Consider the following 24109-nt stretch of genomic DNA (forward strand, 5'->3'; position numbering starts at 1 on the left):
CAAAACAAACTCAAGACAGATGCTTCTGTAGCTGTTGGCTTCTGTATTTAATCGTGCTTGGCTGGTGGTTTGATGGGGTGAGCTCCTGTTGCTCTGTCCCAGCTCCTGCCAACAGCACACCAGTACAAGTAGATAAAAAGGTACGACTGCGGTGGAAAGGTAAACGGCATTTCCGTGCGCTCTGGCTTCTGTCACAGTGCTCTGTTGTATGGGAATGTTAGGGATGTGGATTAGGATATATTATTAGATAGATCCTATCCAAGCTTGTGTTAGCAAGCTTCCAATATCAGCAGAGTGACATTCCCCTTTTGTGCGCAGCAAAGCATGTGCGTTAGATTCGCTAGAATCTCTATAACAATATTACACTTTATAGTTCAATATTACACTTCCTGGCAAAGGTCCCCTTTGTCCCTCTTAAAAGAAATACACAACACAGTGTTTATAAAATAAGATAGAGTTTACTTACAGTTTCATCCTGAGTTACAGCATAATCTCAGAAAGGCAGGCTTGCTTAGAAAAGTTACAAGTATATATATACATCTAGAGACTACTTAGTAAAGTAAGACTCCATTTGGTCTCACTCTTGGCTGCAGGCCTAGAGTGAGAACCATGCTAACTAGAGATTCTCTGGAGATGTGTCCTCATCGAGGGAGGAAGTAGCTAAGAGAGAGAGAGTGATTGCAGGCTAGGGCTTTTGTCTAATCCAACTCATTTGCATGTCTGAGGGAACAGGAACTGACCTGTAGTCAGGTGTCCCTCCAGGTGAGTTCCTGTTAGTGGACACTCTAGGAACTGTTGTGACTTGTCTGCCCCAGTGTTCCATCCCACAAACCCCTTCTCAGGCAATTCACAACATTCATTACATACAAAACAAAACATAAGCAACTTTATTCAACCACCCAAGAGTCCCAGCTTGACACGCAGGTTCTGGAAACTCTGTCTTGGCAGGGGTTTTGTTAGGATGTCTGCTGTCATCTCCGATGTGCAGCAGTACGACAGTTCGACAAGTCCATCTTGTATCATCTGGCGAACGTAGTGGTACCTGACCCCAATGTGTTTTGAGCGTGCTAGGAACTTCTCATTCTGCGCCAGCTTTAGACAGCTTTGGTTGTCCTCCAGCAGGCTTATAGGTTCCTTTCTCTCCACGCCAAAGTCTGTTAGGAGTTGGTCCAGCCAGGAAATCTCTCTGCACGCTTCTGTAGCCGCAACATATTCCGATTCTGTAGACGATAAAGCTATACATTTCTGTTTATAACTGCCCCATGTGATAGCTCCGCCCCCATACATAAAGACATGCCCGCTTGTGGATTTATAATCAGAATTATCACCCGCCCAGTCAGCATCAGTGTACCCAATGAGCTTAGGGTCACTGACAGCTGGTAACTTTAATTTACAATCCATTGTACCCTTAAGATATCGAACCACCCTCTTCACACCAACCCAATCATGCTCAGTGGGACTACTCACTTTCCTGCTGAGAATCCCTACTGCATTGGCTAAATCAGGTCTGCACGTGGTAACTAAATACAAAAGTTTACCAATCGCTGAACGATACTCTGTGTTGTTTGGCAGCAGCTTCGAATCCTCTTGGTTCTTTAAGAAGTCTGTAGCCATCGGGGTGTCGACGGGTTTTGCATCCTGCAATTGCATACTCTCCAACAGTTCAATTATCTTTTGCTTCTGATTAAGTAGAAATGAACCATCCTGTTCTCTTTCCACTTGAATCCCAAGGTAATATTCAACTGGTCCTAATTCCTTCACTTGCACTTCCTTGTTGAGGTGCTGGACTACATTTTTATAATCCCTGTCATTTGACGTTGCGATTAAAAGGTCGTCAACGAAGGCAAGAATATAAGAAAATTGTCCATTACTCTGCTTAGTGTACAAACACTTGTCAGCTTCACCTTGCTTGTACCCAAGTTTCACCAGCATTCCATGCAATTTCAAGTTCCAGGCTCTGGCTGCTTGTTTTAAACCATACAGTCCCTTTTGAAGCTTGCAAACCAAATGTGCCTCATTTGGCTTTATAAAACCTTTAGGCTGCTTCATGTAAATTTCTTCAGAAATTTCCCCATGCAAAAACGCAGTAGCTATATCGATGTGTTTCACCTCCATCCCTTTAGATGCTGCGATGCTTAAAAGTAATCTTACGCTACTGTATCTTACTGTCGGAGCAAAGACTTGGTCATAGTCGTGGCCATATTGCTGTGAAAAACCTTGTGCCACTAGTCTTGCTTTGTAACGTTGCACCTCCCCTTCTGAACCCCTCTTAACCTTGAACACCCATTTGCTCCCAATTGCTTTCTTACCAGCAGGCAATTCTGTGAGTGTCCAGGTCTTGTTCTTGTGCAGTGCGTCAATCTCCTCCTGCGCGGCTTTCCTCCAGAGACTGGCTTCGGTGGCTGGCATCTGCTCTACCTCTTCCCAAGTGGAAGGTTCTGGTGGAGACGCCGACCCTGCAAAGTAGGACAGTCGTAGTGGCGGAACGCCCTTGTTGGTTCTGGATGAGCATCTGACCTCTGGTTGTGCAACCGCATCAGCATCCTCATCCTCCTCCAACGCTGGCATGTCCACGTACAGCTCCTCCTCTTCGTCTCTGGTGCCGCCAGGGGTCTGGACCTCTGCGTCTTCTGGGGTGTCGCCTGTAGGGGGTGTTGTGACACTAGGAGGTATATTAGTTCCTTGTGCTAAAGGAAAACTTATAAACTCTTCATCTGGTGACTCTCTAGAACGGTCAATAACAGTGTTCTTTGTATCAAACTTTCCTAGTTCATCAAAATGAACCACATGGTATGGGTCTACTCTGCCACTCTTTGGATCTAGAACTCTATATCCCTTTCCTCCAGGAGCATATCCAACCAGGATACCTGCTTTTGCTCTGGAGTCAAGCTTGTGTCTGCGCTCTTTGGGCACGTGGTAATAACAGACACTTCCAAACACACGTATGTGCTGCAGACTTGGGACTCTCCCGTGCCAAAGTTCAAATGGTGTGTGTTCTGCACCCTTTGTAGGCAATCTGTTTTGCAAATAAATCGCCGTATTCGCCGCTTCACCCCATAGCTTCTGTGACAAGTTGGCCTCTTTTAACATGCACCTTGTCATCTCCATAATAGACCTAAACTTTCTCTCAGCAATGGAGTTCTGTTGAGGCGTGTAAGCAACTGTAGTTACATGTGCTATGCCTTCTTGTGCCATGATGGCCTTCATCTGCCGTGAGCAAAACTCTCCACCATTATCCGAAATTAAGGTGGAAGGAGCTCTCTGGAATTTGTTCTTCACCATGTTTAAGTACAGTTTGAACAATTCCGGTGTCTGACTCTTTTCCTCTAGAAAATATCCAACACAATATCTTGAGAAGTCATCTATAAATATCAGAATGTACTTATTGTTTCCTAGGGAAGGTACATTCAGTGGACCACATAGGTCAGTGTGAACAGTGTCCATGACTTTTGTGCTTCTCTTCTCTGTACAACGTGGGAAGGAAGGCTTGACTGCCTTTTCAGTTATGCAAGTTGTACAGTTTGGCATTGGTGTACTGCAATTCTTTACCTGTAGACCTTTTACCAGATTTTCCTTCTGCATTTTCAGGATAAGGTTGGTATCCCTGTGTCCAAGCCTTTTGTGCCAGAGTTCCAGATCTGGTTGATCCTTTCTGCTGGGTTGTGCAACCCTTGCAGACTCATTCTCTGAAATATCAATCTCATACACATCATTGATTAGTTTGGCTTGAATAAACACTTCACCATCTTTTATCACATTGCATTGTCCATTTTTAAATATAATTTCAAAACCTTTCTTGTCCAAGCTAGACACACTTATTAGATTACAGTTCAGCTTTGGTGCATACTTAACATTACTCACTGTAGTATCAAAAGACTCATTGTTCACTTTGAAATTCAAGTTCAAAGATCCTGCACCTATTGACTTTATAACATTTCCATCAGCAATTTCAATCTCAGACTGTTTATTATTGTCTATTTCATTGAAATATTCCCTTTTATAACAGAAGTGGCTGCTTGCTGCACTGTCCAGAAGCCACTTATTGCGCTTTCCTTCACAGCTCTGGAAAGCTACATTTCTTTCTTGCAATATCATTGCACGCCCACGACCCCCCTTCTTTTCGCCTTTTGGTGGAAAGGGGCGGGATTTATTCCTAGGTGCCCGGCATTCCTTCGCCATGTGCCCTTTTAAATTGCAGTTAAAGCAAATTATTTCCTTTGGCGTTTGTCTGGACCTTTGAAAATGCTTGGAAGCATAATTAGTGTCCTTTCTCCCTGTATTCCTTTCTGAAGAATCAAGGTAATCTCTGCATTCCTCTCTCAAATGATCAATCAGTTCTTCAAAAGTCAGGTCCCTTTTGTGATCCATGCAACTCTTGAATGAACTGAAGCTTGGTCCTAGAGATGCTATCAAAAATGAAACCTTTGTTTCTTCATCAAGGGCTTTAGTAGTAAGATCAATCCTCTGAACAATTTCACTAAATTTGCTGATATGGTCAGTGAATTCTTCTCTTGAATTCATCCTCAGCGCAGTTAATTTGCTCATCAAATTCCTGTAGGAGTTCTTAGTAGATGCTCCATACCTGCGCTCAATATCTTTTAAGATTTTAGCTGCATCATCTTTGCTATTAACTGATGTTAGATGCCTGTTGCGAAGTCCACTCAAAATTATGTATCTGGCCTCGCTGTTCATGCGTTTCCAAGTTGCTATCTTGGCTAGATCCTCTGCTGTTGTGCCAGTAGGCATAGGTTTTTCAATGGCATCCAAAACATTCCTTGCATCTAAAAATGCTATCAGGCGTTGTTTCCAAAATACATAATTGTCATCATCTAGAGCCATGAATCCTGGCTTAACTCCACTATCAAAATCTGCAAAAGCCATCTTGGAATCTCAAAATTCTAAAAATTTCTCAAAATTCAAAAATTTGCCAAAAATTCCAAAATCAAAATCTCTAAAAATATCTCAAAATGCAAAATAATCTTCACTGCCTCTGAGTTCTCAGTGCTGTAAACTCTGAGGGAGGGGAGGGGTAGCTAATCCCCTAGGCACACTGGAGAACAATATACCATGTGCTTACCAGGAAGTTCTAACTGAAAAAATCCTACTCAGTTCAAAATCACAATCCAAAGCAATCCTTCAAAAATACACAAAAATACGCAGTCCTGGGCCGTAATAACCCTTTATGGGAATGTTAGGGATGTGGATTAGGATATATTATTAGATAGATCCTATCCAAGCTTGTGTTAGCAAGCTTCCAATATCAGCAGAGTGACATTCCCCTTTTGTGCGCAGCAAAGCATGTGCGTTAGATTCGCTAGAATCTCTATAACAATATTACACTTTATAGTTCAATATTACACTTCCTGGCAAAGGTCCCCTTTGTCCCTCTTAAAAGAAATACACAACACAGTGTTTATAAAATAAGATAGAGTTTACTTACAGTTTCATCCTGAGTTACAGCATAATCTCAGAAAGGCAGGCTTGCTTAGAAAAGTTACAAGTATATATATACATCTAGAGACTACTTAGTAAAGTAAGACTCCATTTGGTCTCACTCTTGGCTGCAGGCCTAGAGTGAGAACCATGCTAACTAGAGATTCTCTGGAGATGTGTCCTCATCGAGGGAGGAAGTAGCTAAGAGAGAGAGAGTGATTGCAGGCTAGGGCTTTTGTCTAATCCAACTCATTTGCATGTCTGAGGGAACAGGAACTGACCTGTAGTCAGGTGTCCCTCCAGGTGAGTTCCTGTTAGTGGACACTCTAGGAACTGTTGTGACTTGTCTGCCCCAGTGTTCCATCCCACATGTTGTGCCAGATACAGTTTAGTCCTGCTGGCCACATGACCCAGAAACTTGTCTGTGGACAAACGGCGGCTTCCTCGGCCTGAAAGCGAGATGAGCGCCACAACCCCATAGTCACCTTTGACTGGACTTAACCGACCACAGGTCCTTTACCTTTTTACCTATACCTCCGCTTGCGCACGGGATCCATTCTGGAGCTCTGGTCGAGGTGTGTGTGTCTGAAGGTGCCACTTCTGCACATGCACGTGGTACGGTTTAGCGCTTTTGCTCATGCACGTGGCGTGTAGAGCGCTTCTGCGCATGCACACATGGCGAAACCCGGGGAAACACTTCCGGGTTTGCCGCATGCGTATCCCAAAGGATATGTAACCGGAGGTGATCGTAAATAGAGGTACCGCTGTATAGCCTTGCAACTTTATAGAATAATCTTAAACCCTGGCTGGGAGCGGTGGGGCAGAGCAGAGTGGAGGATCAATTCTGACATCTAAAGACCTGCATGCTGGCACTGGCAACGGCAGAGGTTGGCGTGCATTGTCATTTTTGACTGCATGAACTCCAGGTTGGAATCCCTCTATGGGAACTGGCCTGGCCTAGGATCCAGCAGATCACTGGCTGCCCCTGCTCTGTCTCTGTAAAACCCAGTTTCGGGGGGGGGGGGCATGCTGGATTCCACTGTGGGAAATACCACATATCTATATCTATATCTATCTATAGAGTCTAAGCTATTGCTGTATGCCCAACCTACCTGGAGGTAGTGCAAAGTGTGAGCTGCAACATGAAGCCATTTCCCGGAAGAGCGGGGCTGCATAGATTTGCATGCTCACCATAAAAGCACAAACTCTGTTGCCTTGGGCTTAAAATACAGCATTAAAAAAGCAGTAATAATGGAGAAAAGTTGTGAAATGGCTGTTCAGAAACGATATGATATCTGAATGGGGTTTCCTTACAACAGGTGGTGCTGGTGCTGGAGGGGTATATACAACTTCTAGCCATTTTTGAGTACCCTCGAGGGAGCCTCTCCACCCCTTTGTCAACAACAAATTGTCACTGGTTTTTTTGTTGTTGAATATATCCTATATGGTAATTTACGGACCTAATAGGTATCTAAGGCCATTTGCATATAACAAAATATGTATTTTATCAAAGTAATTGTTGAAATGAAATACAATTAAGAAGTACATTATTTACACCACAGGAGCCTACACAACACAAAACACTGTTGCTGTATGTAAAAGGTAAAGGGACCCTTGACTATTAAGTCCAGTCGTGACCGACTCTGGGGTTACGGCGCTCATCTCGCATTATTGGCCAGCATGACAAAGCTGCTTCTGGCGAACCAGAGCAGCGCACAGAAACACCGTTTACTTTCCCGCTGCAGCGGTACCTATCTGTCTACTTGCACTTTGATGTGCTTTCAAACTGCTAGGTTTGCTGTATTTAGGTTTTATTTTATTTGTTTTTTTATCTTATATTTCGGAAATGTACATCCAGGTTTTTCCCTTTAATTTTTTTTTGGGGGGGTCCCCCAAGAGAGTGAGGCCCTAAGCTATAGCTTGTTTAACTTATATGTAAATCCGGCACTTCTTCTGCCTGCATTGCAGGGTGCACCCTAAACATTTGGCCTGTGCCTTCTTGTCCTGTAATTTAAGACCTAGCCGTAGTGGCTATGTTCTGCCTTCACTGTCGGGGGCAGTAGGTCCCTGAAGACTGGAAATTGCAAGTGCTGAATGTGCCATTGCACTCATGTCCTCCTTGTGAGCTTCCTGGGATAGCTCAGTTGGTAGAGCAGTAGGACCCCTAATCTCAGGGTTGTGGGTTTGAGCTCCATGTTGGGAGAAAGATTCCTGCATTGCAGGGGGCTGGGCTGGGTGGCCCTTGTGGTCCCTTCCAACTATACAATTCTATGATGCTATCTGGCTGGCCACCCTGAGAACAGGACTAGATCAGCCTGTGCGGCCCTTTCTTTATATTTTCCTGGGCAACCAGCCGGGAGCCGCTAACAGCATCCTGACCTGGAGGGAGAGTGGTCCCCGGTTGCTGCAACTGCTCCGTAGAATACAGACCTGGGAATAGATGCCTAGACAGTAGATTGGGGTGTGTAGGTCTTCAGAGCTGTAGAAGTGACTGCATTATCTTTGACAATAATAGTTAACTCTCTGCCACGCACATTCATTGGCTGGGAAGCGACCTTGATGGAAGGTCTTCCGATGCTAATAAGACTACATAAATATTATAAACTATTTCAGATATTAATAATTATAATGTCTGAACTTAAGAACCTAGCGTGGCTTTTCTTCAACTAGATGCAACATGGCCATGGACTTCAAGGTGATGTGAAATGTTATCTCAAGGCAATTTCACTATCTTCACATGGCTGTCAGAAAGGATAAACACTACCCTTTGGAGACTTCTTCTGTTTGAAAGTTTGTCATGCTGCTGGACTGTATGCCTATTTACTCATAAGTAAACTCCACTTCGTTCAGCGGGATTTCTTCCCAGCTAAACGTGCATGGGATTGAAACTTTGACATACCAATGAAAGATGCAAAGATGTGGCAATCACTTTTTTTCGGCTTAATATTTCATTTTAATTAAGTGAGGATGGGTCTTAATGAGCCATAGAATACGTGCCAACATTTGCATGCTCTTCTCAGAGATGTATAACTTTTAAAGTGCACTGACTATTAATAGTGGGCTTAATTAAAGCTTGCTTACATAGATAAGAAATTGCATCAGCTTTGCATGAATTGTGTCTTGTCTTAAATTATTGCAGATGAAATATAAAGGTTTGGGCGATGGAGCAATATTTTATTTCTTTTTTTAATTAGGATTTTCAGGTTTCAGAATTTTTTTTTTTAAAAAATAACTTTCCTCTTTTTTAATCATTGACATCCCAAGGCTAAGACAAGCATGAAGAAAAGCTATAGAACACCCCCGGACTATGGAGTATGATGTAGAGTGTCAAACTAGGACCTGCGAGACTTAAGCTCAGGAAAGGTGTGATATAAATGTAATACTTTATAAATAACCCCCCTGCTTGGCAGGGGGTTGGACTGGATGACCCTTGTGGTCTCTTCCAACGCTACAATTCTATGATTCTATTATTCTATTATTCTAAATAAAGGAAGGGAGAGACTCTATGGCCAGTATATTATGTCAATAATAATGGCCAGTATATTATGTCAATAATAATAATAATAACAATAATTTATTATTTATACTCCACCCGTTGGCTTCCAGCAGAAGATTAAAAACACGATAAAACATCAAACATTAAAAACTTCCCTAAACAGGGCTGCCTTCAAGTGTATTCTAAAAGTCCGATAGTTGTTTATTTCCTTGGCATCTGATGGGAGGGTGTTCCACAGGGCGGGCGCCACTACCAAGAAGGCCCTCTTCCCGGTTCCCTGTAAGCTCACTTCTCGCAGGGAGGGAACCGCCAGAAGGCCCTCAGAGCTGGACCTCAGTGGGGATGGTGACGTTCCTTTAGGTATACTGGGCTGAGGCCGTTTAGGGCTTTGAAAGGTCAGTGCGCCAACACTTTGAAATGTGCTTGGAAACATTCTGGGAACCAATGTGGGTCTTTCAGGACTTGTGAGACCTGCCTCTTCCTCCTCTTCCCCCAGCTCTGTAGCTTTTCATGCCTCCAACTCTTGCCTCCTGTCTGTTGCAGGTCCCGACGGACCATGGATCCCCTCTCCCGAGTCAGACTCCAGCCCCTCTCCTTCCCGGTGCACACTTATCCTCCTGCCAGTCCCTGACACCTTTCAAGACACTTTTAAAAATGTACAAAATGCACTTAAAAGTGTCAAACCCAATATTAAACAAATGTAAAGCTGCTCTCCGAAGCACAGATGAGCATAGAGTTCTGTACCTGTTCAGCATTCCAACCACTAGATTCCCCTCAGATAGCTACAATTCACAGAGTTCCCTGATGGAAAAGATTGATTGTTAAACCCAGGCGTGCCGACTCTAGGGGGCTGAGGTGTCTACGGCCCCCTCAATATTTCTTTAAAGGAATTATAGGGACAGAACTACCTAAACTGTATAGAAACTTATTCCTGTATGCTGTTACAGCGGCAAAAATGTTACTTGCCCCCAAATGGAAAGGAGCAGAAGTCCCAGCAAAGGAAGAATGGATACAAAAACTTATGGAATATGCAGAAATGGCGAAACTTACCAGAAGAATAAGAAATCAAGATAAACAAACTTTTTATAATGGAAAGGAAATGGTTTATTGAATATTTACAGATAAGTTGTAAACATATAAGAACATTAGCAGGGTTATTGTAATAACCTGCAGTTTTATAAGAGTATATATTTAAATTAGATGAATAAATGAGCAAATTAACTCAATTTGGATTTGCAGAAGACATTAAAAATAAATGTAAGGAACTGCAGAAAGAGGGGGAAGGAGGTCAAGTTTTGAAATGGTACAATGATTGTAAAATTAGTGAAATGTATAAACCTGAAAAGTATATATATATATATATATATATATATATATATATATATATATATAGTGTCCTGGCCCCCTCAATGCTGAGAGAGCCCAGCAGACACAACCTTGCAAAAGGTTACACCAGCCTGTGTGGTGCTGGGAGACACCATAGGGACCTTCAATCTTGGGGGCAATCTAGCACCTCTAGTTAAGCCACTCTGAGAATTGTAGCTCTGTGAGGGGGATAGGGACCTCCTAACAAACTCAGCACCCTTAACCAACTCCAGTGCCCAGGATTCTCCGGGGGAAGCCACGACTGTTTAACATGGCATGATGCTGTTTTAAATGTGTGGTTGTCAGGCTTCGGGGACTCGGCTTCTTCACCCCCTTTTGCTGTAGATAAGCAGGACAAAGCGAAAAGAGTCACTTATTATTTAAAGTGTCTTTAATGATCACAGCAAAAGAAAAAAGCTGCCATTCTCAGAATGACGGTGTTCCCAATTAAGGTTTCCACCCACCTCCCGCCTAGTCAGGCAGGCAGCCCTGTTCAGGGAAGTTTTTAATGTGTGACATTTTAATGTATTTTAATTTTTTGTTGGAAGCCGCCCAGAGTGGCTGGGGAAACCCAGCCAAATGGGCGGGGTACAAATAAATTATTATTATTATTATTATTATTATTATTATTATTATTATTATTATCACTTCCGCTCCATGCAACCTGATCTCGCAACCATTGTGCTTTTTGTGTAGCCACCTTATCTGCTCTACGTGTCCTTGGACTAATAGGCTGGACAGTCTCCAGCAAGAGAGAGTCTGTTAGCTCTCTCTCTCTCCCCATTCTTCTTCACTTTGCTGTTCACCCCCCAGTTCTTCCCAGCTTCTGCTTTCTGCACTATGTCCCTCTGCAAACCACTGTTCCAAATCTATACTGCTCCAATGCTGCCGGGCAGCTTCAAGATCCTGGTCAGGAGCAGAGGGAGAGGGAGGCTCCCACCATTCCTCACCAGCCTGGTCTCTGAGAGTAGTGCATTTAATGCCATCTAGCCTTCCTGCAAACAGATTGAGATGAATGCTCAGTGAGCAGGTCGTTGAGAAGCATCCTTCAACTTTGTGTGAAATGCAAGAGTGAAGAGAAAGTGGAGAAATACAACCACATCTGCTTGCAGAAGATTAGGTGGGCACTTGGCAAGGGGTTTCTTCCTGCCAAACATTGCAAGGAAAGAAGGAAGCTTCACCAATCCAATGCAGAGGTCGGCAGGCTGTAATAAGCCAGTGTAGAAGTGAATGCCACTCTATGGAGTCAGATGTAATTACTGATAGGAGCAGGCAAGTTTGATGCAGATAAAACTTCATTTGCAGTCGTGCTCTTATACTTTTTGTTTAATTAAATGTGCCCTTTATTTATTTAGTGATTATTTGTCCATAAATGTCTTTCTACGAAATATAAAAATCACCCAGCCGAGATCGTGCTTTACAGTCGTAATATGCAGTAAGGAATGTCTGCATGTGTCCTAAAGAATTGGTTGCCAAGTCCCTGCTGTATTATTCAGGAGGCCTCACAATTTGCAGTCACATTCCAGCTGTGCTTCGCATTATTCCGAAGAGCCTGATGTTTGCCAACATTTCCTTTCCAGTCTACAGATTGGCCTGGCGCATTATGTTCTCTTCTGTGACTGCCGTTTGCTCCATTGCAGCACAGATACACCCAGAACACCACAAAGAAATCTATTGACGCCAAGAGCCAAGCACCTGTTACTAGTGATGGACCAACTGCATTGCATGAATAAGGTCCCATTTTCAATCTCCAGCAGCTCTAAGGAGGGGTGGGAAAGATAATGAAACCCTTGCCTGTCAGTGCAGACAAGATGAGTTAGATCTATGCTCTGACTCTGTATAAAGGCAGCTTCCTCTGTTTTGAGTGCCAGAAGTCAAGTGTTCCACCTCTCCTTTTCACTCAGTCTTTGCATAACTAGTGAAGAGTCTTAATACCGGAAGTGGCTCCACTTGCCCTCTCATCTAGCCCCTGACTCTTTAGTCAGGACAGTAAATCATGTCTGACACTGGGAACCAGTGGCGTAGCATGGGTTGCCTGTGCCCGGGGCTGCTCGGATGGGGGTGGGAGGGAGGGAAATGGATGGAGCACACATGCACATGCAGCTGCCTAATGGCATCGACATCACCCAGGAGATCACTGACGCAGAGATGAGAAAGAAGAGTTGTTCTGTTGTCAGGAGAGATCACCTCCTGGTTTGCATGGAAAAGCTGCTTTCAATGGAGCCCAGTGACAGAATTGCACAGCCGTATTGAGGCAGCCCCCTTCATGGATCAATGCCTTGTCATGGCGAAGGGGCTTGAATAACTCAGAGAAGCTATGAGCTATGCCATGCAGGGCCACCCAAGATGGACAGGTCATAGTGGAGAGTTTTGACTAAACGTGATCCACCTGGAGAAGGAACTGGCAAGCCACTCCAGTATCCCTGCCAAGAAAACTCCATGGACAAAGACAACAGGCATATAAAAGTTATGACGCTGGAAGATGAGCCCCTCAGGTCGGAAGGCGTCCAACATGCTACTGAGGAAGAGCGGAGGACAAGTACAAGTAGATTCAGAGCTGATGAAGCGGCTGGGCCAAAGCCGAAAGGACGCTCAGTTGCGGATATGCCTGGAAGCGAAAGGAAAGTCCGATGCTGTAAAGAAAAATATTGCATAGGAACCTGGAATGTAAGAACCATGAGTGGAGGTAAGCTGGATGTGGTCAAAAATGAGATGACAAGAATAAATATCGACATCCTGGGCATCAGTGAACTAAAATGGAATGGAATGGGCGAATTCAGTTCGGGTGACTATCATATCTACTACTGTGGGCAAGAATCCTGTAGCAGAAATGGAGTGGCCCTCATAGTCAACAAAAGAGTGGCAAAAGCTGTAATGGGATGCAATCTCAAAAATGACAGAATGATCTCGATACGAATCCAAGGCAGACCTTTTAACATCACAGTAATCCAAGTTTATGCACCAACTACCGGTGCTGAAGAAAGTGAAATTGACCAATTCTATGAAGACCTACAACAACTTCTAGAAATGACACCAAAGAAGGATGTTCTTCTCATTACAGGGGATTGGAATGCTAAAGTAGGGAATCAAGAGATAAAAGGAACAACTGGCAAGTTTGGCCTTGGAGTTCAAAATGAAGCAGGGCAAAGGCTAATAGAGTTCTGTCAAGAGAACAAGCTGGTCATCACAAACACTCTCTTCCAACAACACAAGAGACGACTCTACACATGGATATCACCAAATGGGCAGCATCGAAATCAGATTGATTATATTCTCTGCAGCCAAAGATGGAGAAGCTCTATACAGTCAGCAAAAACAAGACCTGGAGCTGACTGTAACTCAGATCATCAGCTTCTTATAGCAAAATTCCAGCTTAAACTGAAGAAAGTAGGAAAAACCACTGGGCCAGTAAGATACAATCTGAATCAAATCCCTTATGAATACACAGTGGAAGTGAGGAACAGGTTTAAGGATTTAGATTTGGTGGACAGAGTGCCTGAAGAACTATGGATGGAGGCTCGTAACATTATACAGGAGGCAGCAACGAAAACCATCCCAAGGAAAAGGAAATGCAAGAAAGCAAAATGGCTATCCAACGAGGCCTTACAAATAGCGGAGGAGAGGAGGCAAGCAAAATGCAAGGGAGATAGGGAAAGATACAGGAAACTGAATGCAGATTTCCAAAAAACAGCAAGGAGAGACAAGAGGGTCTTCTTAAATGAGCAATGCAAAGAAATAGAGGAAAACAATAGAATGGGGAAAACCAGAGATCTGTTCAAGAAAATTGGAGATATGAAAGGAACATTTCGTACAAAGATTACCATAATCAAGGACAAAAGTGGTAAGGACCTAACAGAAGCAGAAGACATCAAGAAGAGGTGGCAAGAATACACAGAGGAATTATACCAGAAAGATATGGAGGTCTCATACACCCCAGGTAGTGTGGTTGCTGACCTTGAGCCAGACATCTTGGAGAGTGAAGTCAAATGGGCCTTAGAAAGCATTGCTAATAACAAGGCCAGTGGAAGTGATGATATTCCAGCTGAACTATTTAAAATTTTAAAAGATGATGCTGTTAAGGTGCTACACCCAATATGCCAGCAAGTTTGGAAAACTCAGCAATGGCCAGAGGATTGGAAAAGATCAGTCTACATCCCAATTCCAAAGAAGGGCAGTGCCAAAGAATGCTCTAACTACCGCACAATTGCGCTCATTTCACACGCTAGCAAGGTTATGCTTAAAATTCTACAAGGCAGGCTTAGGCAGTATGTGGACCGAGAACTCCCAGAAGTGCAAGCTGGATTTCGAAAGGGCAGAGGAACCAGAGACCAAATAGCAAACATGCGCTGGATTATGGAGAAAGCTAGAGAGTTCCAGAAAAACGTCTACTTCTGCTTCATTGACTATGCAAAAGCCTTTGACTGTGTCGACCACAGCAAACTATGGCAAGTTCTTAAAGAAATGGGAGTGCCTGATCACCTCATCTGTCTCCTGAGAAATCTCTATGTGGGACAAGAAGCTACAGTTAGAACTGGATATGGAACAACTGATTGGTTCAAAATTGGGAAAGGAGTACGACAAGGTTGTATATTGTCTCCCTGCTTATTTAACTTATATGCAGAATTCATCATGCGAAAGGCTGGACTAGATGAATCCCAAGCCGGAATTAAGATTGCCGGAAGAAATATCAACAACCTCAGATATGCAGATGACACAACCTTGATGGCAGAAAGCGAGGAGGAATTAAAGAACCTTTTAATGAGGGTGAAAGAGGAGAGCGCAAAATATGGTCTGAAGCTCAACATCAAAAAAACCAAGATCATGGCCACTGGTCCCATCACCTCCTGGCAAATAGAAGGGGAAGAAATGGAGGCAGTGAGAGATTTTACTTTCTTGGGCTCCTTGATCACTGCAGATGGTGACAGCAGTCACGAAATTAAAAGACGCCTGCTTCTTGGGAGAAAAGCAATGACAAACCTAGACAGCATCTTAAAAAGCAGAGACATCACTTTGCCGACAAAGGTCCGTATAGTTAAAGCTATGGTTTTCCCAGTAGTGATGTATGGAAGTGAGAGCTGGACCATAAAGAAGGCTGATCGTCGAAGAATTGATGCTTTTGAATTATGGTGCTGGAGGAGACTCTTGAGAGTCCCATGGACTGCTAGAAGATCAAACCTATCCATTCTTAAGGAAATCAGCCCTGAGTGCTCCCTGGAAGGACAGATCGTGAAGCTGAGGCTCCAATACTTTGGCCACCTCATGAGAAGAGAAGAATCCTTGGAAAAGACCCTGATGTTGGGAAAGATTGAGGGCACTAGGAGAAGGGGACGACAGAGGACAAGATGGTTGGACAGTGTTCTCGAAGCTACGAACATGAGTTTGACCAAACTGCGGGAGGCAGTGCAAGACAGGAGTGCCTGGCGTGCTATGGTCCATGGGGTCACGAAGAGTCGGACACGACTAAACGACTAAACAACAACAATTGAGGCAGCACCAGGTGTCGAAATTTTGTTCTCCCTAACAATTTTGCGACTGGGGCAACCACCTCTGTAGCCTCCACCACACTATGGCACTGCTGGCAACTTCCAGATAACCTGCTTACTGAGTATTCATCCTGATTTGTCGGTGGGGGGTGGGGGAGGGGAATCCACTGCAGACTATTTAATGAGCCTTCACTCTGATTTGTTTGCAGGGAGGCTAGACAGTGTTACATCAAAGCAGACGTCATTCCATGCTTTCCGTCATCACCTTTCTCTTCGCAAAAACACCAGTCCTTGGATGGACTGGATATACTGCACAAGAGCTCCAGATCGGCAATAACTGCACAAGCTAACTTTGCTGGTATGTGGTTGAATCCAATGCGAGTATGTGGTTGGTGACCCATCATTTTCTTAGAGCTTACTCTAATTTCCTTTGTCACTGCTATCCGTTTCCATAGCCGCACAATCAATCAATCAGTAGCTGAACTGGGTTCCACACACTCACATAAACAAATTAACTGAAAAGGCCTAAAAAACAAAAACGCAAAATAAATAGCAAAAACAAAAGCGCCAAGCTTAATCCGTTCCGGGACTCCGTTTGACTTCTGAAATGTTTGAAAACCAAGGCGCAGCTTCTGATTGGTGCAGCTGCCCCAGAAACAATAGCCAACAGCCGCATCGGACGTTCAGCTTCTGAAAAACGTTTGAAAACCAGAACACTTTCTTCCAGGTTTTTGGCGTTTGGGAACCAAGGTGTTTGAGAACCAAGGTACCACTGTAATAGGACGTCCCCTTTTTCATAGGAGAAATGTTGGAGGGTATGTAATAGTAGTAGCAGTAGTAAAGATAAAGGAAAAGGGGCCCCTGACCATCAGGTCCAGTCGTGTCCAACTCTGGGGTTGCGGCGCTCATCTTGCTCTATAGGCCGAGGGAACCGGCGTTTGTCTGCAGACAGCTTCCGGGTCATGTGGCCAGCATGACAAAGCTGCTTCTGGTGAACCAGAGCAGTGCACGGAAATGCCGTCCCTATTTATCTACCTGCACTTTGATGTGCTTTCAAACTGCTTGTAGTAGTAGTAGTAGTAGTAATTTTTATATGCCCATCTGTCTGGGTTGCCCCAGCCACTCTAGCAGGCTCCCAACAAAATATTAAAATCACACTAAAACACCAGCCATTAAATACTGTGAGGAAACTGCTCCAAGTAGGGTGAGGTAATGTTGGGAAGGGAGAGATTTTGCTCTCTGCCACATAAAGAATAAACCACCCCCCTTGTGTGAATAGAGCTGCCATGGGAATGAATACTCCTGGCTGCTGCTCCATCATGTCATATTTGACCCTTGCATTCTCATTTTTCAGCCGAACACAACTGACAGCAGCCCTCTTGTATGGAAGCCATAGCCAAGCCACCTAGACAAACAATCATAATTTGAAACATCCCAGCTGATGAAATTAGGGTCTCGGGAGCTTGGTTTGTCACCTGGCCAGACAGCACTGTTCAAACGCCTGTATGAGATCCTATGTTCAAAAGGCCCAATTTAACACAGCCGTTACAAATGAGTCCAAGGGAGCCAGCAGGTTTCAGACTCGATAGTAGACGCGGTGCTTTGCTCGGTGATTAATTTTGCTTACTATGGAGGATCAGGACTTGTTCCTTCAGGGTCTGTCTTACTGCATTGCTTCTTGGTGGATATGAGTAGCGAGAGCTGATTCTGAGCCTGTGCTGCTCATGCTTCCAGAAAAGGAATGCTAAACCCAGAGGAAGGTGGAATTCTAGACAGGAAATCTGCAAAGAAAGAGATCCGGGGGGGGGGTGATTAATCAAGGAAATGCTATACCAGAGAAGCAGATAATCTATAGGGGTTAAAGTAAATTCATTTCTTTTTATATATATAAAACATTCTACAAAAATTAATAGCCATTAAGGGCACCAGAATTCTGCTCTGTGCTGATGTCAACCCCAAATCATGCAAAGAACTCATGTTTCATGAATCGTAGGTCATTTATATTCCTAGCGGTTTTTCATCCATTATCTTAGGCAGAAAATACTGCTTTCACTGCAAGACCAGACATGGTATTTTGGATGCCTCAAGGGTGGGGAGGCAGTTGATAGGAACAAATATTTAAAAATTTGCAGCAAGCAAGTTTCAGAAGACTCTTCTTGGGGAAAATAATGATCAAATTGTGAAAAAAGCACATAGTGGGTGCTATCCAACATGAGTCAAAAACTTACAAAATGAATTTGTAATAGGGACAAATGTAAGAGTCTACACTTAGGCAGGAAGAACCAGTTGCACAGATATAAGATGGGGGACACCTGAATTGCCAGTAGTACTTGTGAAAAGGATCTAGGGGTCTTAGTAGACCATGAGCTTGACATGCCTCAACAGTCTGATGCTGAACCAAAAAAGCTAATGCTATTCTAGGCTGCATCAACAGAAGTCTAGTGTCCAGATCAAGGGAAGTAATAGTACCGCTCTATTCTGCCTTGGTCAGACCACACTTGGAATATTGTGTCCAATTCTGGGCACCACCATTAAGAAGGATGTTGACAAGCTGGAACATGTGGAGAGGAGGGCAACCAAGATGATCAAGGGTCTTGAAACTAAGCCTTATGAGGAGCTCTTGAAGGAGCTGTCGCCTGGAGGAGAGGAGACTGAGAGGAGATAAGATAGCCATCTTCAAATATCTAAGGGGCTGTCACATGAAGGATGGGCATGGAGGCTCAGATCTGAACTGATTGATTCAAATAACAAGAAAGGAGATTCCGACTAAACACCAGGAAATACTTTCTGGCAGTAAGAGCTGTTCAACAGTGGAACAGATGCCTTCTTGAGGTGGTAGACTCTCCTTCCTTGGAGGTTTTTAAGCAGAGGTTGGATGGTCATCTGTCAGGGATGCTTTAGTTGAGATTCTTGCATAGCAGAGGGTTGGAATTGATGACCCTTGGGGTCCCTTCCAATTCTACAATTCTATGTAAGGGAGAAAAATGGAAGAAACCTTAAAGGTCAGTAAAAGGTTGAGAAACTATGAGAAAGAACTCTAGCAAGGAAAGGGAATGCATTTCATGAAATGGGTCTCTAGATAGGGTGCCAAATTTAGGGAGGCTTGACCTCCTTTATCTAAAGCATCATAGATTTAAAGAAAGAAAACACATTCTGTAGCAATACAATAAATTCAAGTGAGTAAGCAAACAAGAAAGAAAGGACGGAAGGAAGATATGCAAAAGAAAGAGGTTGGAAAATTAGAAGGAACCATGTTAAGCTAAGGAACTTGCCAAAGGGAGATCATAATGATGGCTTGAATATATTCTTAGAAGAAAAATTAAAATCTTCTTGGGCCTTCGTGATGGTTGTCCCACAGAGACTGAGCAGGCAGGAATGAGTGAGGGCCAAAAAAAGGGCTGAATTTACCTAGAGGCATTTTAATTAAATTCCATTTTGCTCAAGTCTATGAGGCAATTCTTCCCGTGATATGGAACAGTTACAAGTTTTGTTTGGAAAGAGGAAAGATTCGAATCTTGGATGTTTATTCAAAACATGTTACCCCGAAATGGGGAGATTAAAGGGGCAATTACTTAGGTAAAGTAAAGGTAAGGGACCACTAGACAGTTAAGTCCAGTCATAGGCGACTATGGGGTTGCGGCGCTCATCTCGCCTTCAGGCCAAGGGAGCCGGCGTTTGTCCGCAGACAGCTTTCCAGCTCATGTGGCTAGCATGACTAAACTGCTTCTGACACAACAGGACACTGTGACAGAAGCCAGAGCAAACGGAAACGCCGTTTACCTTCCCCACCACTGTGGTACCTATTTATCTACTTGCACTGGCATGCTTCTGAACTGCTAGGTTGGCAGGAGCCAGGACAGAGCAAGGGGAGCTCACTCTGTCATAGGGATTCGAACCACCAACCTTCCGATCGGCAAGCCCAAGAGGCGTCCTTGGTAGCAATTACTTAATATCCCCTGTGGATAGCATAGGTGCTGCTTTGCAGATGGAGCTAGAGCTCTGTTGGCAGGATAACACTTATTATATAAGAGACCTGGGAGGTCACCCAGATTTTCCTGAATAATTCAGGATAGATGATTGACAAGCCTCTGATCCCATCGAGGAGAACTCATCACTTCCACTCCAAACACTCTTGCTGTTATGAAGTGCCTCCTAATCTTTAGCCATTATCTGCTTTCTAACCATATCCACACCTTGGCTTTAGTCCTGCCCTCTGGAGCATCTATGAAAAATTCTGCTGCATCTTCTTTGTGACAGTCAGATATCTGAAAACTGCTGCTCATTAGTGCCACCAGAAGTCCTCTGACATTCTGGTAGAAAGCTTTGTGTTCATAGGTAGCGGTCTCACCTTCAATTCTTTCCTTTCAAATGCAGAAGGTAGCCATGTTTATCCATCAATTCATGGTAAGGCAACATGTTATTCAGGCAAGGAAAACGTCACAAAACAGCGTGCAAACTTTCAGATGCTCCAGAATTCTTCACCAGGCTAGATATTAAACAATGCTGGGAGTGCGTTCTGGGTGGGGAGGTTGGCTGCGATTTCGCCACCGAATAAGTGCAACAACTGTACAATATCCTAAATAACATCTTTGAGCAGGGAACCATTTGTATCCCATGAGGAGCAATTAGTACTTTCCTCTCTTGCAACAGGAAGGAAGCAATCATCGTTTCCATTCCCTCGGCTCCTGTTAGTTATGTTATTTGGATATCATGGATATCGCATCAAGATTTATCATGGAAAAAGCGGGAACGATCCAAGCAAAATTTGTTCAAGCATGACAAAGGAGATGCCTGAAACAGGAAGAATCTTAGTTCTTTTGGCCCTATGCTTCATGGGAAAAGGATACACTGACCATTTCAGCTAAAAGCGGCAGCAGGTGTATTGCTAAGGTCCTTAGGGATACACGGAACATAAACAGGTTAAGAAGCACCTGCTGGATCAAGCCAATGGCCCGTCGAGTCCCAATGGAGTTTTCATAGAATCAGAGCACTGTAGAGTTGAAAGGGACCCTGAGGGCCATCCACTCTCACCCCCTTCAATGCAGAGATACTTTGCCCAATGTGGGGCTCGAACCCACAACTGAGATTAAGAGGCTCATGCCCTGTGCTTGTTGCTTTTGGGGGGAGGGGTTTCACTATTTTGGGGGAAAGTGCTGACACCAGACAGTGGTGCAACTAATCTCAGACTCTGAGGTTCTGAAAGGGGTCTTCTTGAAATAACCGCAATTAACATTTTTTCTTCCCTGATCATCATCATCAATTATTATTTTTTAATTATTTGGTTTTTCAAATTAAAGTTTTACAATCACATATCCAACATACTTCGTAAAAAACAAGATTCCAAAGAATCTCCTGGACTTCCCCCCTCCCCTTTGTGGGTCCTATTGTTAGACATTTGCTCCTGCATCTTTTATAATAATCCAAATCTTTTACATCTCCATTATATCCGAAATTCACCATTAAACTACAAGTGTTATACCAATCCTACTAATGATTCTAACTGCTTGCAATTATTTTTAGGATAAATTATAAATTTTCCCCATTCCTTCTTATAATTTTGGTCTTCCTGGTTTCTGATTCTTCCGGTCAGTTTTGCCATTTGGGCATAATCTATCCACTTGATCTGCCATTCTTCTCTGGTGGGGACTTTATCTTCTTTCCATCTCTGGACCAATAACATCTGTGCAGCTGTGGTCTGCTCCATAGGGATTTTGGCACCACATGTCTTGTCTACATCTATATATATATAAATGTAAAAATCATGAAAGTGCGGGCTCCACTTTTCTCCATAACCGCTTGACCGATCATCCTAAAATTTTGACACAACGATCCAGGCCACTCCCCGAGTGTTGTTAGAAAAACCCCACACACATCTCACACCTCAGCAGGTAAAAAGCTGTTTTTCAACAAAGTAAAACAGCGCCCCGAGTGGATTTCCTCCCACAGTACACCCCCTCCCTTCCTGTGAAATCTACACCACACCCACAAACCAAATAATGACATCATCAACCAAGCAACTGAAACCACCAAGGCGGCCATTATCAGACCCCTAGGCCCCTGCCATGCTGCTAGGCCCCCACTAGGCCTGGGGGGGAGAGGGCGAGCGCCCAGATCACAGGTCGCAGCACGGCCTTTGTTTTATGTAGCCCCCTGCCAGGCTACCAGGCCCCCACTAGGCCCGGGGGGGAGGGCGAGCGCCCAGGTCGCAGGCCACAGCACGGGCTTTGTTGTATGCAGGCCCCTGCCAGGCCCCCACTAGGCCCGGGGGGGATAACCCACAGCAACGCACTTGGGGGCATGGTAAGGGGTTTTTACTTTAAAATTTAGCGGGTGTTGTGTCACATGTGAGGCTCCGGCGGCTATTTTAAGTAAGGGCAGTTATGCCCCTTTTAACCTATGCTTTATACTGTACTATGACTGATTGCAAGCCTCTGCGTCTCTAAAAACAACAACCATGCACTTTCTCTCCCCAGTTTAAGTCCTCGGATATTTGCAGTGGCCAACCCCCCCCCCCCATTTACAATCTCCTACCTTCCCCTTGCCACTTCCTGGGTTTTTTATGGAACTGAACAGCTCGGGTGCTTTGGAACTCACCTTCTGTTGATATGGAGCTGTGGGGCTTCGCTATTTGATTCCCCGCCCCCATCGGGATTATTAAAGTAGTTCTCTAGGTTCTCTGGGTCACCTACTCCAAAATTAGAAAATCCAAATAACAAAATACACACACACAAACACACACACACACACAAACCAAAACACAAAACAACGCCCAAATCATACAATACCCACCAAAATAAATGATGACCCCCAAAATAAAATTAAACAATAATAACTTCTGCTTCTTATGTTCTTATTTCAAAAAAAATTAATCTAAATATATAAAAATGTTCACGATGCGTGCGCAGGGGCAAATGTATGGCGATACAGGGGGGAGGGGACAACACTCCCCGGGGAAAACAGAGGGAAGGGTGTCCTACTGAATCACAGGGATGAGCCAGTGGGTTGGAGGGAGGAGGGGTGGGATATGTCATGGATCGGGACAGGGTGGGGAGAAATCACAGGGATGACCCACAGCAACGCGTGGCCGGGCCAGCTAGTCTCAAATAAAAGGATAGCGAGATACAGTGGTACCTTGGTTCTCTAACTTAATCTGTTCCTGTCATGGACATGACTTCCCACACTCAAGACGAGCAGGATGGGGGGGGCAGTCAGTCTGAAGAGGAAGAAAGAGATTTGCCTCTTTCTCAGCCAGCTGAAGGCAGGGGGTTAAAAAAAAAACCTTTTCAGATGGAGGACAGACTGTATTTTATCAGTACAGCAAGAGCAGGCTGGACAGAGGCCAATTCTCTGAGGAGAAACTGTTAGTCAGCTCATGGGGAGGGAAAACTCTTCGTCAGAGGAAGAGGTGGGAGATGACCCCAAGAGTCTGAGGGTGTGCAGACAAACAAAGGTCAAGAAAAGGTGTCAATCAAAGAAGAAGGGGGGTGATTTCGTGTTTCCTGTTGGTGGCGTAATTTGAGCTCAGATGCCTCAACTTCATTGTGATATACAGCTGCTAGTGTGAGCGGCTCTGAGGTTAATTACTGGGTATTATAAATCTTCTTGTAAATACAACTACTGAGTGCTGATTCCCTAGCAGCCTGCCAGTTCCTGCTAGTTCCGGAAGTCGGTTCCAAAACCAAAGCGTTCCAAAACCAAGGCGCACTTTCCCATAGAAAGTAATGCAAAATGGATTATTCCGTTCCAGACTTTTAAAAATAACCCCTAAAACAACAATTTAACATGAATTTTATTATCTAATGAGACCATTAATCCATAAAATAAAAGCAATAAACAATGTACTGCAGTCACACAATCAATCCATCGGTAGCTGAACTGGGTTCCACACAGTCACACACAGACACACACACACACAGAGAGCCGCAAAAGCAAAAACGCAAAAAACAAAAACAGACAGACCTCAGCCTAACACTCAAAACGGAAGTGTGGCATTCAAATCATCAGTGTGGCACTCAAAACAGAAGCATAACACTCCAATCGGATATTAGATGAGCACCATATAAATATTATTATTATTATTATTATTATTATTATTATTATTATTACCCAGGAAAGAGGAAACGGAAGGCAGAAATTAGGGTATGTAGCTAACCCACACATTGGGTAGATTCTTGAATTCCTTGAGCACTTGAGATTCTGCCCTTTAAACTGGAGTAAATCACTGCGCCCTGTATTATAAAGCAGTTTTCTTGCTCTGTGAAATAAAGGGTGATTGATTGGCTACTGCACCGTAACTGCTTCCTTTGGTTGCTCTAATGAAGATGTTTAAATC

At 43.9% G+C, this 24109-nt stretch overlaps 1 protein-coding gene across 1 annotated transcript; it reads right to left on the reverse strand.

Annotated features, from left to right (window-relative positions):
• Positions 1-252: 252 nt before the first annotated feature.
• On the reverse strand, positions 253-6618 carry LOC148684374 (uncharacterized). The gene is made up of 3 exons (XM_088653172.1): positions 6546-6618; positions 2310-2765; positions 253-1235 (listed from the first exon to the last, which is right to left on the reverse strand). The coding sequence occupies exons 1-3, from the start codon at positions 6616-6618 to the stop codon at positions 892-894; spliced, it is 873 nt and encodes a 290-aa protein (XP_088509298.1). The 3' UTR covers positions 253-891.
• Positions 6619-24109: the final 17491 nt, after the last annotated feature.

This window comes from Zootoca vivipara, chromosome 10 (assembly GCF_965207765.1).
Source record: "Zootoca vivipara chromosome 10, rZooViv2.hap1.1, whole genome shotgun sequence".
Lineage (NCBI taxonomy): Eukaryota > Metazoa > Chordata > Lepidosauria > Squamata > Lacertidae > Zootoca > Zootoca vivipara.